The sequence below is a fragment of the Myotis myotis genome, unplaced genomic scaffold (genome assembly GCF_014108235.1).
Source record: "Myotis myotis isolate mMyoMyo1 unplaced genomic scaffold, mMyoMyo1.p scaffold_m19_p_14, whole genome shotgun sequence".
NCBI classification, from domain to species: domain Eukaryota; kingdom Metazoa; phylum Chordata; class Mammalia; order Chiroptera; family Vespertilionidae; genus Myotis; species Myotis myotis.
The window spans coordinates 53,170,350-53,187,633 of NW_023416318.1; the positions used below are offsets into that span (position 1 = coordinate 53,170,350).

Here is a 17,284-nt window from a genome sequence, read left to right on the forward strand (position 1 = left end):
TATCTAATTAAAATGAAGACTTTAAAAACCATCCCGGAACTAAAGACAGAATCCTTCATTATAATTGTAAAAAATACTTGAAAGAATTGTTAAATCCATCAGCAGTTCATTAGTCTTGCCTTTGAACTCGGCTCTTCAAACTCTCAAGAGCTGTAGCAGCGCTGATAACTCCGATTTGAAAGTCACGAGGTGCAGCTAGGTTCCACTTTGGCTCCAACCGAACTTGCATGGAGTCAGACAGTGAAATATGTTCCCAAATATTGCTCCCACTAACAACATAAAGTCTAGCGAGATGTTTACCGTCAGTTGATGTTGGACCTGCAATGGAAAGTGACCCACCACATAGCGTCATCTGGACCCTGTCCAAGCTCAGAGGTGCTGGCGTTAGTTCCATTAAAAACGCGTTCCTCTGTCCTTGCAGCAGCCGTGTGCTGAGCTCCCGGCGCACGCAGGAGCTGGGCAGGCCCGGCACCCAGGACCCGTTCGTTCTGTGAGGATGTGAGGGTTAGGGTATCATTTTTTGCCTGTTGGCCTTTTTTGCCAGCTTTTTGCTGTTGCCAATAGGTCTCTAGGGACATACTTCTCTTGGGTTCTGCAGCAGCTCAGTCAGTACTGCCAGGCACAACTTCTCTGGGCCAGTGTCTCCTGTGGCCTGGAGACCATGCGAGAGGCGTCCTCACAGCCTTGGCGGTTATTCTGTACCGTTAAAAAGAGTTTATATTGAACAGTTCATCTCTCTAGGGGAAAGGTATAATCGTGCATACGCACTGGGTTGCATCAGATCAGTTCCAACATCCTAAGTATTATTTAAAAATCTTTTTTAGTACCAATTAAAAATTGTTGTTTTTATAGTAGTACACACATAGTTTAAAAACCCAATATTTCTCCAAGGTTTGTTAAGAATGTTGACTACTCCTCTTCTCTCCCCTCCCCCATTTCCACCTCTCCTGAGATAAACCCTTTTTAGCTGATTATTTTGGTGTAAAACTCTGTGTCTCTTAGCAGTGCTGCTTCTTGACTGTTAAATGCCAGGCGCTGTCTTCTCTTACCTGCCTCCCGCTAACACCCTCTGCAGCTTTGGGTCAGTTGGTGTTGGGCATTTTTGTGGTTGTGACCATGCAGATGTTCTTCGCATCCAGTGGGCGTGCACTTCCTGACCACACTTCCTGCACAGCCCTTGTCTCCCTGGACTTGATAATGGACTTCTTGTTTGTTTTCTCTGTTGTCATCACTACTTAGCCCTCAATTCTTGGCCCATTGTCTCAGTTGCATCTCAAGATATTTATGTGAAGATGAGTAGTTAGATTAATTTTATTTTCCTGACCAGCCTCTTCTACGTCTTTCTGCCCTGCTCCATCTGGCCTGGGCATCCGGGAATCCTGCTCCACCGCTGTCGTCCTGGGGATCCGCTCCCCACTCCCCGCGGCGGGTGCAGAACTGTGGGGGCCGGGGACCCTGAGGGGGGTGGCTTCCAGCCAGACGTGCGTCAGGCAGTCCGGGGGTGAAGAGATGTCACACCTGCAGGTGCCGGACAACAACACGGGACCCTCGCTGCTGCTTTTCCTCAGGAAGTTCCTTAGGATTTTCTCCTCCAAAACAAGAGGGAGGCGGGAAAGGGCGCAGGGAAGCCCGGGCTGCTCCGCGCCACGCGCAGGGCTGGCTGCTGGGTGGCCCTTTCAGTCCTGAAACTTGGGTGCTCCCGCTGGGAAGTTTTCTTGGGGAAAAACCGAAGTGGTTTCTCCCTGCTGTGGTCCGTGGTCGTGTGTTCACACTCAGGAGTGAAGGGTAAGAGCGGAACGAAGCGTCCAGGCGGTGGCGGGCCCGTCGGCTCTGGGTGGTGGCCTGGCCAAGCTGCTCCATGGGGGAAGCTCCAAGACACTGTCTAGCCCAGGGGTGGGCAAACTTTCTGACTCGAGGGCCACAATGGGTTCTTAAACTGGACCGGAGGCCGGAACAAACGCATGGATGGAGTGCTTGTGTGAACTCATATAAATTCAAAGTAAACATCATTACATAAAAGGGTGCGGTCTTTTTTTTCAATAGTTTTATTCATTTCTCCAGCCCACGGGCCGTAGTTTGCCCACGGCTGGTTTATACCCTTTATTTGTGGCCTTTCTCTTGGTCAGATTCTCCTGTTGGAGAATGACAGCCCAGCCACCAGCATTCCAAGAAGTGAGCACTAGAGTCTAGGGCTGCAGGGCGGGTGGCATCCCCTCCCTGCCAACCGCTTCTCCTGCCTGCAGGCTGCCCCCCAGCCCCTCCCTCCCTCCGGAGAAGTAAGTGTCTGCTGGAGAGCCCAGGGCCTAGGCCTTCCTCTCTTGCTTCCAGAATCTCCTTTGCTGCCTCTGCATCCTGAAGGGCTGGTTCAGTGGGGAGGGTTTTAGCGAGAGGATGCTTGTGCTGAAACCACCATCTTTTCTCACAAGTCTGCATTAATTTCCCGCTGTCATAGCATTGGAATAATTAATTGGTTTTAAATGTCAAACATTCCTCAGATGTGTTACTATGTTGGGAAAAATATTAATGAGCACTCTACTCAAATCTGCAGATCTACTTCTTTGAGGTAGGGCTTAGATATAAACAATACCTACAGATGTTTTCCAAGGTGAACAGCAAGTGTTTGGTGTACATACATGAGTATTTATAGGCGACCACTAGCCAGACACTTGGAAACTGCTGTAGAACATCACCCACTGCATCTTATCCTGTGAACACAAACAGACGCGGCAGAGTCTCTGGGGAAGTATTTTCCCCGCTGGGTCGGAAGAGTTTTCATTTTATAATTGTTCCTCCAACTCCTGCTTGTTACAGGCAAAGCAATTTATTTGTTTTAGAGTAAGAAAAAATCTTAATCATCTAGCACCATGTTCTTTTAAACATGTTTCTGTTTCTAGAAGGGATGGGAATACCCTGTTTCCCAGGAGCTCAGTGGGAGCAGTGACTCGCACACAGCACCCCGCCCCCCTCCCCCCGGTTCATTCCTGACTGCTGCCCATGTCCTTCCTCTCCCGGTTTTGGGATTAAGTTGAAAGACTCACTAATTTTATTTTCCTCCTTTTTTTTCTTTCTTTTTTTTTCACTATTTTTGATTCAGGATAGTAGCTATACTTAAGCCAGGTTTCAAAAACATAGATTTTCTTGAAAATGTTACTGAAGAAAATTCTTTCTAGTGTATTAAGCATAAACTTAGTCAGAAAGGCTTGTTCTTAGCTCTTATGTGTGATGGCCAAGTAATGCATGTCACCTATGAATCAGTTCTGAAAACTAATTCTAAAAAAATTGCATAAAATTTGGTAAGTTATGCCTTATGCAGCTTATTTATAGTTGAGTGAAACGTTTTACAGCCATCTTTCTGGTCAGGTTTTATTCAGGTTTTAACTTTAAATGTTTACGTTCTTTTTACAGAGCCTTCCTAATATTCTCACCGACGATCGGTTTAAAGTTATGTTTGAGAACCCTGACTTCCAAGTAGACGAAGAGAGTGAAGAATTTAGGCTTTTGAATCCACTTGTTTCAAAAATTAGTGAAAAAAGGAAGAAGAAACTAAGACTCTTAGAGCAGCAAGAACATCCTGACAAGGTACCGTGCTGTTGATCACACTGCCCCTGCCCCTGTAGGTGACGGTCTCTGACCCCAAGGGGCCGAGTGGGGTGGAGGTGTGACGTGTGTGACCTGCGGCTTAGGAGTGCATCGTGGTCATTCCAGGCATTTTCTGATGCGCGCGCTGTCACGTACTCGATGGGCTAATGCTATTTAACAGAAATAATGGGCCGGTGTTTGCTTGGGGAGAGGAGCTGCTGCTGACTATTTTTATTTTCAGGAAGAGGAGGAAGAGCCGGAAGGAAGACCGAGCGATGCGGAAAGCTCTGAGAGCTCCGATGATGAAAAGGGCTGGGTCGAAGAGGTCAGGAAGCAGCGCCGGCTGCTGCAGCAGGAGGAGAGGGCGAAGCGGCAGGAGCGGCTCAGGGAGGACCAGCAGACGGTCCTCAGGCCCCAGTTCTATGAGATCAAAGCAGGCGAAGAGTTCAGGAGCTTCAGCGATTCTGCCACCAAGCAGAAGCTGATGAAGTGAGTGCACGCCTTGCGCCGCAGGCCTTGCTTTTCCTCAGGGCACGTGGCCTCAGCATGGCATCCCAGGCTTTGGGGTGTCCCGGGGTGGGGGGGCATCACCGGCCTCGGGGAGCACTGGTCTCTTGATGATCCTGTTTCACAACTTCCTGAGGGGCAGTGCGCATGCGGTGAGAGGCAGGGGGAGCCTACCTGCTGGTAAATGTATTCCAGGACGTGTGTCTGCTGCAAAGCCACACTCCTGGGGCCCTTGTTTCTCCCCATCGGGGCCCCGAGATCACAGTCTTTTGTACAGAGGCCATTGAGCTCACATTCCTTGTCTCTTAACAACAAGGTATTGTAAAAAATTAGGGTTTCGGTTCTGTTTACCCTGTAGGTTGCATAAGTTGTGTCAAAGCCCCTGTCACATGGAATCCAACACCGCAGTCATCAGTGTGGTGAAATCTCAGAGAGATTCCCAGTAGCCTCTGTGCCCAGCACTGGAGAGCCAGGGAGGGTGTGTCAGCTAAAGTGAGGGATCAGGTCTGTCCCACCCTCCCCACGACGTGAATGCTTACGGAGTAAAGCAGCACACGCTTGCTGTAGAAAATAAAGACAAAAACAGAGGCATTAAAGGTCCCCATTTCCCGGAACCTTCCGTGAGAAAGTGCAGGGAGAAACTGGGCACCTGAGACCCGCTCGCCATGCGCCAGTCCCGGCTGGAAATGATGACGCCGGAACCGGGGTGGAGAGGAACAGACTAACCCAGGGGCGGACTCTTCACCGTCTGAGAGCAAGGAAGATCGTGCACACCCGCATCCTCTTTGGTTCACCAGTTTCATGTCAAAGGAGGAAGGACAGATGTTGAAGTGTCTGGCAGTATAAATAACACAGTGAAAAACAGGCTTAAAGCCAAAAGTATTAAGTCTTGGTGGGGCTTAGCACAAGTGACTCCATTTGGGGCCTGTTTGTTTGTTTACTTATTTTTAATTTGTTTTTGTTGATTTTAGAGAGAGGAAGGGAGAGGGAGAGATAGAAACATCAATGATCAGAGAGATTCATTGATCAGCTGCCTCCTGCACACCCCACACTGGGGATCGAGCCCACAACCGGGCATGTGTCCTGACCAGGAATTGAACTTTGACCTTCTGGTTCATAGATCGACATTCAACCACTGAGCCATGCTGGCCAGGCTTGTTTGTTTATTTTTGAAGAATTTCTTTAGAGTATATTACCTAGTGATGGAATTTCCTGGGTCAACAAAAGGGTGTGTGATGATAAGACCAGATCACCCTCCCAAAAGTCTTAGACACTTTGCACTAGAGTGTTTCCCCCACTTGCTACAATGTGGATTCTAGGAATCTTTCACAGACTTACCACACTGAACTGAGGAGTCAGAGTCCATGAGATAGGGGCCCTGACGCAACATACAAGCTGAAAGCATCGAAATAGAGTTTTCAGTGACTTCCACTGTACATGTAAGTATCTGTCATAGTTATACTGTATTTAAAACAAGTACTTAAATTTTAAAACACTTAAAATTCACCGTTTATCTGTGGATCCCATTTCACCATTCTCTGTGATGTAGACTATGGAGGGTGATGCCTTTATTTTGAGTTAATTTCGCCTTTCTAAATGCCAGACGCACTGCCTTTATGAATGTCTTCCACTCCTCTAGTCCATTTTCATGCAAAGTGATTTAAAATCTCTCAGTTGAGCATTACTGTTAACCACAGTTTTAATTAAAGGAATGTCAGTGCATGTATGCTGTAAAGCCTCCAACAAGTAAGTCGTTCCGCTGTCCTGGGCCTCTGATCAATATCTCATTCGATTTTCCTTTGTAATTCGTGCCCACTTTTCTCCTTTAGTACAGCCCTACTGATAATTCAGTTTCCTCCTGTGCCTGCCCCATCCTGCCCTGAGTAATTCTTCTCACTTTCAACTTTCTGAAGCCTATCTCTGTCTTCTTGGCAACCCCCACAAATTTAGGGGGGTGATTGTCGATCTTGTGACAGTGAGATTTCCCCCCTGAAATGCTACCAGCTCCAGGGGAGCCCGCAGCCGGCAGACTGGAGGCTGGGTGGGAGAGCAGCAGCGCCAGGAGGGCGGGAGGCGGCGGGCGCTCAGCGCGCCGTTCTGTTCCAGGAGCCGGTTTCCGGGTCTGTCTGCTTCCCGTCGTCTCTGACGGAGCTCACACTGAGGCAGCAGCCCTGTCTGTACGCTGACTCGCAAAGGCTTTCATGTAGCAGGCCCCTCGCTCGGTCCTGTGTCTGATCTCCTGCCACGGCTCCCAGCGCCTGTCTCTCCACGCAGCCAGACAGGACAAGTCCCTGCAGGCGCGCACCGCAAGCACGTGGGGAGGCGACCAGAGTGCATGTGCCTGCCGTGGGGGAACCAGGTCATTCTGGAAAGAGTAGTCATTTCCACCGTTTACTTGAAAAGTCTTTTTCTTCCCAAATTAGTGTTTTCTGTGAGCCACCTCGTCCCAGTGGCTCCACAGTTACTCACGTCCCTGTTAGCGTTGATGGCTCTGAAGGGCAGAGGAAACGGCAGGTCGAGGAACCTGCTGAGGCTGACGGCTCACACGCGAGGCGAGCCGCTTGCATTTCTCTTTTGAGCCACAGTGAGCATCTTTGTAAAGAATTATTGTTTTTCAAAAAAGCTAAAGTCAGTCGTAATCTCATGCCGCTTGTCACGTGGGAGCTTGTCATCTAGAGTCCTTACTGGACACGTTTCCTGAACAAAGCTTGATAAATCAGGTGTGGTCTGCCACATGCCTGGGAACCAGACGTCCGCACCCTGGAGTCTGGGTCTTACACTTGAATCCTGTGTCGCCTGGGGCAGGCCACTTAACATCTTCCCTCCCTGGGGCCGTCTGTAAGGGCTGAGCGCGAGGAGGACGGCCGGCGGAGAGCTGCGAGGATGGACTTGAGCTCCAGGTTACCGACAGAGAGCATGAGCTTGGTCTGGGGACTCCAGTTTCTGAAACTGAAACACCAGAAGACTCTCCAGCTAGAACAAGAAGTGAGAAATCAGGATAAACTCATCTCTACACTGGAATGACAGATTGAAGATCTCCAACAGATAAATCACGGCTTGGAAGAGTATGTTAGGAAACTCCTGGAGAGTGAGGAGGTGGTAAGCAGTCAGACACTTTAACGAGCCACAGTGAGCAGTAAAGAACTGATTAAAATTGACCAACTAGCAGAGCAACTAGAAAAAGAGAAAAGTTCTGTGGTGGATGCCCTCAACAAGGAACCTGAAGGAGCAAAGCATTTGAAGGACATTTGGAAGCAGCTTGAGGGATACGGGGTGGCTGCAGCTTCACTGGAGACTGCGGCACCTGCTCCCGGCAAGCACAGAGCGGTCAGCTTGGAAAACCTGAAGTGTAGCTGACCTGAATATGTCCAAGGAGCACTGAAGAAGCCACAGGGAGACTGGTTGAATTCACTTGCCAACAAAATAATATAATAATACTGGAAGATACAATAAAAAAAAATTTGCTTTTCTCTCTGTGAAAACGGACAGTTCGTGGTTCAGGCTGTTGCTATTGTGGGTGGTGAGTGGCCCCGGCTAAACTCGGGGGCAGGGGCGGGGTGGGCAGGCAGAGCTCTCCTCGGCTGCTCTGCGGGGGACCCGGAGGGTCAGCGTGTGCAGTCCTCTAAATACTCATATCCTAGCCCAGGCAGAAGGGCCATTACACTCCACTACAGGCTTCAGAAACGGGACTCAGTAAGATAAGGAGTAGGTGTCTCTAACAGCCGTTACCGTGTGTTGGGTGAGCATGTGGGATGGCCTCCACTCTTCCCACTGGCTGTCTAATGAGTGCCATGTTCCGTCGTTGCCACATGTGTAAAAGGTTTACCCTCGGTGATCATTCCTAATTAAAATTTGTTTCAAATGGTAAATTAAACAGTGCTAATTATTATGCACTCTCTTAAATCTCTCACAGCAAAACCCTAGAAGATCGGCTGAAACTTGAAGCAAAAAATGGGACGTTGAATGTATCCGACACCACAGTTGGCAGCAAGCAGCTGACATTCACGTTAAAGAGGGTGAGTCCTTTTCTAATGCTCCTTCCTGACGCACTGACACCTGGCGTGCAGCGTGCCCGCGCCTCTCCTGTGGGGCACGCCTGTGGGCGTCCTCCCCGGGCCAGGGCCTCGAGGGCTGAGGGCACCTGCGCGCCTTTGGCAGAGCCGGGCGATTTCCCAGGGTCCTAGGGACCCAAGGTTGGCACTGCTGGTTTCTGGCCACTGAGACCGAGAGTAGCCGTGTAGAGCAGGAGTCCTGGCACCCGAGGCCATGGGGAAGGGTGGTGAGGGAATGGTTTCATTTTTCCAACGTTTTTTTCTCCTCATTCAGTAGATTTCCTTTAATAGATTTTGTTATCAAGTGGGAAAGAGTGTCAAGGATTCTACCTCTGGTTTTGAAAAGTGAGATGTAGTTCAGATTCCTTCACATTCACCCTTTTAAAGTACGCAGTTCCGAGTTGACGCTGTGCAATCACCACCATTACCTGATTCTAGCACATCCTCATCCCCCCAGAGGAAGCTCGTTTCCCCCCGTTTTCCCGGCCCTGGCAGCCCGGTCTATTCCTGCCTGTGGACTTGTCTGTTCGGACGTTCCCTATAAATGGAGTCACACGGCGCTTCCTCTTGGCCGGCTGCGCTCACTCCCCAGCCTTCGGGGGGGAGCCAGGCGGCAGCTGGATCGGAACTCCTTTCCTTTCAGGGCCGAGTAACACTTCATCGTGCGGAGAACACGTTGGCTTGTTCACCCGTCTGTTGACGGACATTCAGGCTGTTCCCCTGCCCTGGCTGTTAGGAATAATGCTGCCGTGGGACCTGGGCAGAAGGCTTTGTGTGGACCTGTTTTCATTTCCCTTGGCGGGTGTACCTAGGAGAGGAATTGGGACTCATCTCCTAACTTCCCGGGGAGCCGCCAGGCTGTTCTCCAGGGTGGCAGCCCGTTTCCACGCCCAGCAGCCTTGTACAGAGGGCCCAGGTCTCCTCACCCTCCCCTGCACGTGTGCTGTCGTCTCTCCCATAGCCGTCGTCCTGGCGGGTGGAAGTCGTGTCTGTTGTCGTTTTAATGGCTGTCAGCGTAGAGCATCTGTATGTACTTACTGGCCATTTGTGTATTTTCTTTGAAGAAATGTCTGTTCAAATCCTCCACCCACTTACCTCTGATTCTTCGTGGTTCTCTGGAGGCATCAGGCTTGCATATGATAAGAACGTTTTTTAGTTGGCATTCCTCAGCTCACATACATATAATCAAAAGCAAAAAAAAAAAAAAAAAATGCAAACTTTTTCCTCATGACAAGAACTCCTAGGGTTTACTCCCAACAACTCCCATATACGTCCCGCGGTCCCACGTCCTGCTCAGTCCTGCAGCGGTGAGCGTAGGTTGATTGTACCTACCGACCCCCTTACTCCAGCGCCCCTCCCTGCACCCCCAGGGGGGAGAGCGGTTCAGGTCAAGCTGCCCCTTTTAGAGCAAACACAGGTCAGAGGCAACTGGCGCCCTAGGTGTGTTCCCAACTCGAGAAACTCGTGTCCCTGGCAGTGTTTCTCGGTCACTGCAGTCCTGCCAGCTCAGAAAGCGCCTGTGACGCCCTGGGCAGGGCTGTGAACCGCTCAGCGCTCACGGCAGTGGGGACTCGGGGCGAGCAGCGCAGCCGCTTGGAGCGGAGGATGAGTGATGAGCGTTGGACGGCGCCTCCAGCGGCCAGTGGGGCGGGCTGTCTGCCAGAGGTTTCGCTGTTCCCTGGGAGCAGGTCGCTGGCTTTCGAGGGCAGTTTCGGTTTGGAAAACAGCCAGAGATCCTTTGGAGCCAGTGCTGGTGCAGGCGTGCTTCGTGGTGGGTGGGTTAAATGCGCTGTATGCACAGGAGTCTTTTTGTTCTGCTTTGAAGACGGTGTGAATGGCCGGTGGTTCCCGCTTGTAAACAGAAGAGCAGTCGGTGGGCTCCCAGCGGTGCTGTCTCCTGGAGGTGGCTCTTCCCCAAGGGACCGTCCCTTTCGGGCGTCTGGCTGCGCTGTGCGGGGCTGCAGAGCCAGGCTTATGCTTTGTAGTTCGGGGCTATCAGGGCGCCTGTCCCGCCAGGGTGGGGCGTTTCCTGTGTGACAGGGACAGTGGGCCTTGTCCTGCTGCTGCAGCCAGGGCCGCGTTTGTCAGGGCGGAGTCTGGTGCCAGACCATGTGGCCGGGGCGGCTGGGCTGGGCTGGGCTGGGATGTGAGTGGTGGCCGTGTTGTGGACATTCCAGTGGTGACCAAGGGGGTGTGGGCATTTTCTTTCTCTTCCCTCTCATTTAATTTTCTCCTTTAGTCTGAGCAGCAGAAGAAGCAGCAGGAGGCTGAGAAAATGCACCGACAGGAGAGGAAAGCGCTGCGTCGCCCGGCCGGCCATCTCAAGTCCAGGCGCAAGCGAGGGCGGCCCTTTCCCTGAGAGGACGGACTGCACGGACTCGGGAGCTCCGTCCTCCGCTGGTCATCGGGAGCACGCGGTGTCCACTGGCGCCTCCAGGGTCAAGACGAGCAACTTGTCCCAACGCTTCCCGGGTCAGAGCGGCGTCCCCAGGGCGCAAACGGTGTGCTCCTCCCCCTGAAGATCGTCCTTTTCTCTGTTTTCATCAAGTGGGCCAGGTGGTTGGTTTTTCACCTTGTGACACGTGAGCCATGACCTGGGGGTCGTGTGCTGACAATGAAGGCTGAGCATGTCCCCAAGCTTCCTCTCACAGTGGACCACCCGGAGCACGCGTGGCTCAGCTCCTGTGCAGCCTTGGTCGTGTGTGTGTGTGTGTGTGTGTGTGTGCGCGCGCGCTCCTGTGTGTGTGTGTGCGTGTGCATGTGTACGTGTGTGTGTGTGTGTGTGTGTGAGTGAGCTCGTGTGTAGTGTGTGTGTGTGTGCATGTGTGTGTGTAAGTATGCTGGTTGGTGTGCTGCTGGTCTATATATCAGTTTGGGATTTTTAAAAAAATATTTTTATACCAAGAGACTATAAAGTAATGGTAATAACCTAAAACATGTTAGAAATGAAAGCTACTGGGTGTTCTTTTATACTCAGCTCAAGATTACATTCAGACTTTTTTATGTTTCTCACCTGCATAGAGAGAAACTGGCTGGAGAAAACATTTATAAAAATAAAAATAAATACACGTATTTGAACAGCTTCTTTAAAAAGACCTTTCCTTGCGCTCATTTGAAAATTGACTTTGGTTTCCTTAGTTTGTCGGGTGGTAGTGTGATTCTGTGCCACTGGAGCGGCACCTGGGGAGCAGATGATAGCCTCTGACTGGGAAGCTGCCGGCTGTCCGTTAGCATGACAGGCCAGGCCCCCATTCAGCCCCGCCGGTGTCTCTGCCTCCTTCTTGCCGCCTCCGTCTGGTCCCGCTCAGACCTCCCGTCTCTCTTTCCGGTCCGGTCTCTGCTCTTCTGTGCAGATGGCTCCCACGTCCACGTCTGTGGTCTGAGGCATAGATTTTTTTCCACAAAGTGTATGTCAGTGCCTGCGGATGTGTGTGTGTATTGTGTGTGCACACGCAGAGACGGTCACCAGAAAGACCCTTGTCCCAGCTTGTGTCGGGGTGCCCGCGGCCTCCGCCCACCCCGTGCCTGGTGCTGGCTGCTTTCCTCCTTCAGCTTCTTGTCCCCTCCCCGCCCCTCATGCACCTCCTCTCCCAAAGGACGGGCTTCAGCCCCCGGCTCCCTTCACCTCCCCCGGCTGCCTTCAGGCCGAGGCTCAGGCTCGCAGTGAGAGGACTCTGGCCGGGGCTTCCCTGGGCTCGGCTCTTCCACTCCTGGGCCTGCTCCCAGGCCCCTTCCCTTCCTGGGGCGCCCCCGGAGGCGTGGGAGCCCGTGGGCCCTGGTGCTGGGCCCACAGAGAGCGCAGGCCGCAGGGGGACTGCATCTGCTCCGGAGCCAGGCCCTCCCAGGTCTGGGTCTCAGCACCGCCAGGTCCCGGGGGGCCGTCCATCCGGGGCGCTGGCAGCAAGCAGCCTGGCCAGCGGGGAGGCCCCGGGCCGACCCGGTCTGTGTACTTCGCCAATTTATTTACCTTGAGTCTCACTTCCTCCCAGGAAGTGTGCCCAACACTGCGCTTTGGCGAGGGCTAAAGGAGGTTGCACTTGAGGGGAGCACCTGGCACAGACTGAGGCTCACGGGAACGTGACACAGCGTCTCCCATCAGCCCCCCACCTCTGCACATGCCCCTCTCCACTCCCCTGTCCTTTAATGTGGAAGTTTGTCTAGAGCAGCGGTTCTCAACCTGTGGGTCGCAACCTCTTTGGGGGTCGAACGACCCTTTCACAGGGGTCGCCTAAGACCATCGGAAAACACATATAATTACATACTGTTTTTGTGATTAATCACTATGCTTTAATGATGTTCAATTTGTAACAATGAAAATCCATCCTGCATATCAGATATTTACATGACGGTTCATAACAGTAGCAACATTACAGTGATGAAGTAGCAACGGAAATAATTTTATGGTTGGGGGTCACCACCACATGAGGAACTGTATTAAAGGGTCGCAGCACTAGGAAGGTTGAGAACCCCTGGTCTAGAGCTTCTGTTCAGGGACTCCTGCAAGGGCAGGCGCAGGGCCTGCTGGGAATCTGACATTTAGGAGAAGCCGGAGCCACGGCGGCAGGATCCCCTGTGGCCCTGCGGGGAGGGTGGAAATGCCTCGGGCTTCTGTGAAGTCTGTTCTAACATGTACAAGCTCCGTAGCCTCTCATTTCCTGTGTTTGCTGTAGGTTGCTTACTCGCCCTAGGACACCCCGTGTCTCCTGGGCCCCCAGGCTGTGTCAGGTGGGGACCTGGGACAGTGGCATTGAGAAAAGGCTTGGAAGCAGGAAGGGAAGTCCGCTGGGATGCCTGGGAGAGGAACATTCTGGGCAGAGATGTTGGAGAAGCCCCCAGAGGGCTTGTAAAACCGTCTGACTCAGTGGTCGGAGGTGGGGCCTGAACTTTCTGTCATCACAGCCGCCACTGCTGACCTGGGCCCCGCTTCGAGGACCACTGAGCCAGAGCAGAGGCCTGGGGCGGGGTTTTGCCTGGACGTTCAAGGAACAGCCTGCTGGCCACGTGGCTGACAGGCAGGGTCAGACTCTTATGGTGGAGGCAGGAGCAGGTTGGTGCCAGCTGGTTCCCGCCACGGCCCCACCACTCCGGGAGCATCAGGGTGAGTGCAGGCGCCAAGGCCCGTGGGTGTGGGCTCTGCAGGCTGAGTCCATGGGGAGTGACAGGTCCCACCCTCTGGACCTTTCGGCGCTGCCTCTCTTCCCTCGCGAATCCCGGCAGCGTCCTGGCCTGGCAGCCTTGTCTGCAGACAGACGGCAGCAGAACCTGGAGCCCCAGACCACACTGTGGGGAACAGGCTGTCGGGTGAGGGCTTTCAGAACCAGAGCGGGTCTCCTGAGTGGAGACCGAGGCAGGAAAGGGAGCAGGCCTGGCCTGGCCCAGACTTGCTGGCGGCTGAGCTGCTGCAAGTGGCCAGGCCATTTAACCCGTCCGTGCCTCGGTGTCTCCATCTGCGAAATAGGTTTAATAGTCTCTGTTCCCTAAAGACTTCAGAGGATGGTTATAGAGCCTAATGAGTGAGGTGCATTACACTCCTCAGAAGAAAGGTGTAGCTAAGTGTAACGCGGTATTGTAATTAGTTCTCAGGTTCTTTAAATCAGGTTGCATCTTGTTTTAATAGGGTTACCATGACAACAGGTTTATTTGAAAAAACATGTAAAAAGGGCGTGGCTGTAAATATCAATGATCAGTAAATGTTTTTTGCTTCTTTCTATTGTAATTAAGAACCTTTACTAATAGTCTTACACCGTCAGCCGGTGGTTACGGCGACATTAACTTCCGGGCAGCGTGCCTCTGCGCCAGGACTGCGGCGCCGGTTCTTGCGGCGCCAGTTCTTGCAGTGCCGAGCGGCACTTGACACGAGACTGTGAATGAACGGACCCACCGGGCCTGGCACTCCACAGGCCCAGGCGGTGGTTTCTCTGCATAAAATGGAGATATAGTCGCAGTCCTGTTGTTCCCCACCCACACTTTCACTCACCGCGGGTTCAGTTACCTGTGGTCCACCGGGGCCCAAAAATATGAAATGGAAAATTCCAGAAATAAACCCTGTATCAGTTTTACATTGTGCGCGTTCTGAGTGTCGAGATGAAATGTGCTTCCCCTCCGTCCCGCCCAGGACGTGAGTCACCCCTTTGACCAGCATCCCCACGGCTGTCACCATGTCCCTCCCAGGGCTCGTGTTACTTGGCGACGGCCCCAGAGCGCCAGGGCCGTGATGCGGCAACTGGGACAGGCCAGAGAGGAGCCCTGACGCACCTCCCCCGAGTGAGGCTTATCTGGGCAGGAAAAGCATCTATAGTGTTCGGTACCATCCGCGGTTTCAGGCACCCACTGGGGGCCTTGGAACGTATGCCCTGTGGACAGGGGGCGCTTTTGTGTGGACGCTGGTTACATTAGTCCGGGTTGTCCAGAGGGCAGACCAGTAGAGAGAGAGACGTTTCCGACAAGGAACTGAACGCGTGCTGACGGAGGCCAAGTCCCGGGATGTGCAGGCAGCGGCTGGAGCCCAGGAGCCCAGGGTGTGGTTCCAGCCAGAACGCCGCGGCTCCAGGCCGGCGCAGAGCCCGAGGCCGCGTCCTCAGCCTGCCTGCTCCCACGCCGCCTCGGGAAAAACACCGGTCCTTTCTTCGAGGAGAGCTGCACGGCAGGCCCCCCCACACAATTAGATGAAGAAACTCGGCGCTGAAACTGCCAGCTCACCCTTCGCCTGGGGAGTCCTCGGGGCCACACCAGCCACGGGGCTCAGCTCATGTAACTTTCTCTTAGCTGTTGGGCTCACAGGGCCATCATCCTCTGGACCTTTGACCCTCAAAGGAACCGCTCCCAGCCCCGCAGGTCCCAGGAGCACGGTGTGTCGGCCACCAAGCCCGTCCCAGCCAACGCAGATAGAGGGGGAGGGTGGGACAGAGTGCCCCCTGTGTCTGCCCGGTGGCCTGGCCTCTGGTACAGGGGAGAGGTGACATGCACAAGGTGGGGACCGGCCTGATTCTTGTGGGGCCGAGAGTGCCTTAAAAAAGGCATCGGAGTGGGAGTGGCCTACACCTTCGTGAACTTGATCAAATATGAGTTTCATCTATGGGTAACCATAGCAGCATCCTGGTCTGGGGGACCACACCCTCCAGACCTCCCACCTGAGAGCCCCAGGTGTCATGGGCTCAGGTAACCCTGAAAACCTGGAGCTGCCACATTCCTCTTTACCCCTAATTGATTGATGGATTGATTTTATTGATTTCAGAGAGGGAGAGAGAGAAATGTCAATGATGAGAGAGAATCATTGATCTGCTGCCTCCTGCACACCCCACACTGGGGATGGAGCCCGAACCCGGGCATGTGCCCTGACCAGGAATCAAACTGTGACCTCCTAGTTCATAGGTTGATGCTCAACCACTGAGCCATGTTGGCCGGGCTCTTTACTCGTTTGTAACTGTTGGAGGGCACGCTGAGAAAGCAGCTTCTGGGAGCCTCACCGTCCTCCCTGTCCCCATTCCCTCCCTGCCCCCGGCCGCCCTCCGCCAGCCAGTGTTCCTACGAAGACATTTGAGGCTGGGAGCCCAGGGAGGTGCCCAGGCCCGAGAAGCCTTCTCCGGTCCCTTCGGCTCGCCGTGTTTGTGAAGGTCCCTGCAAGTACCACTGTGGAAAAGTCCTGGAACAGGAAACAAGTCCCAGCTGAGTGTCTGGCTACTGAGAGTCCAAAAACATGAAGAGCGTTTCCTTCGCGGTTTCCACGTGCGCAGGCCCTGCCCGGATCCTCGCATCCTGCGGTGACTCAGTCGGATTTCCCTCCGTCCCTGTCTCGCGGGATTACGCACATGAAGCTGGGGTGGCAGCGTGGGGGCCCAGGCCAGCCTCGCTCCATCCCAGCACCGCCTGCCCGGAGCCGACACTGCCCCCCTGAGCGGGCTTTGCTCTGCTAACCCGGCCGCTGCTGAATGGAGACGGCCATTCGATAGATAAGTGACCCTTCATGGGGGGCGGGGGTTCTCTGTTTTATTTTAATTTTTTAAAATATATTTTTTTATTGATTTCAGAGAGGAAGGGAGAAGGAGAGACAGAAACATCAATGATGAGAGAGAATCATGGATCACCTGCCTCCTGCATGTCCCCTAATGGGGATCAAGCCTGCAACCGGGCATGAGCCCCTGACCGGGAATTGAACCATGATCTCCTGCCTCATAGGTCAATACTCAACCACTGAGCCACACCGGCTGGGCCAGTTACTCTATTTTAACCACTCTAAGTGCGCCGTTCAGTGTGTAAGTACATCACATTGCTCAGTGCGGTGGGCACCCCGCTCTGCCCATGCCCACAAGGAGAGCCCTGGGTGGAAGGAACATGGGCCTCCCACGCTCAGATTCCTCCTTCAGGCCCTTGTGTGAGAGAAACAAGGCTGTTCCTTAGGCCCCTGGCATTTCCGGTTCTCGCTGCTGCAGCTTTGCCCGCAGCCTTGCCATCACGTGCCCTACCAAGCTGGCGTCCTTGCAGCTTTGCCCACAAGGCCACACCGTGCCCGTGTCTGCTGTGCTAGCACCATGCTCCACTGGACGCGCAGGGCAGAGTCCTGTCTAGGAAGAGACGTGGACTGGGTGTGGCTGGCCCCCAGGTTCTCCTGAACCGCAGGTGTCACTGGGTGTGGCCTCAGGTGGACGCTGAGGACAGGGGCCCACGAAGCCCAGCTCGCCCTCCATGTTCACCGAGGGCCACGCCACAGGTCTATGTGCTCCTGTCTCCCCACATGCGAGCAAACTAGTTCTCCAGGCCTGGACCGGCCTTGCTCGGCCGTGCACCCCGGGGCCCTGCTCCAGGCCGGGCAGCAGGAGGCCCTCCCCACGGGAGGACAGGGAGGAGAGCCCCGGGGCCTTTGGCGGCTGGGCACATCGGCTGACGGGCTCTAACCACAGGGGGTTGCACTTTCCTTGTCGTCTGAGGCCGTGTGGGCAGGACGGGGCTGAGCCAGCTCTGAGCTGCCAGGACCTGCTAACTGCCCTTGCTGGTTGCTGGGGCGTCACCTTGCAGAACGGCCCTGGGAGAGCCCCTGCGTGCCACCCGGCTCAGCTGTGGCGGAGCTCGGCTCCCGGCCACATCTGATACCATCTGAGCGACTTCCCTGCTGTTTTCCCTGCTGGGCTGTGCACCACATGGGAATCTGG

General features: G+C 53.7%; 1 protein-coding gene across 4 annotated transcripts in view; it reads left to right on the forward strand.

Moving 5' to 3' along the window:
- Positions 1–11,218, forward strand: part of NOL10 (nucleolar protein 10) — a 58,235-nt gene extending 47,017 nt beyond the window's left edge. For all 4 annotated transcript variants that reach the window (XM_036335354.1, XM_036335355.1, XM_036335352.1 and 1 more), the window contains 4 exons: positions 3,406–3,579; positions 3,821–4,068; positions 8,000–8,102; positions 10,378–11,218. In XM_036335354.1, coding sequence (XP_036191247.1) covers positions 3,406–3,579; positions 3,821–4,068; positions 8,000–8,102; positions 10,378–10,497 — 645 coding nt within the window. In that variant the 3' untranslated portion in view covers positions 10,498–11,218. The remainder of the gene's footprint in view (positions 1–3,405; positions 3,580–3,820; positions 4,069–7,999; positions 8,103–10,377) is intronic.
- Positions 11,219–17,284: the final 6,066 nt, after the last annotated feature.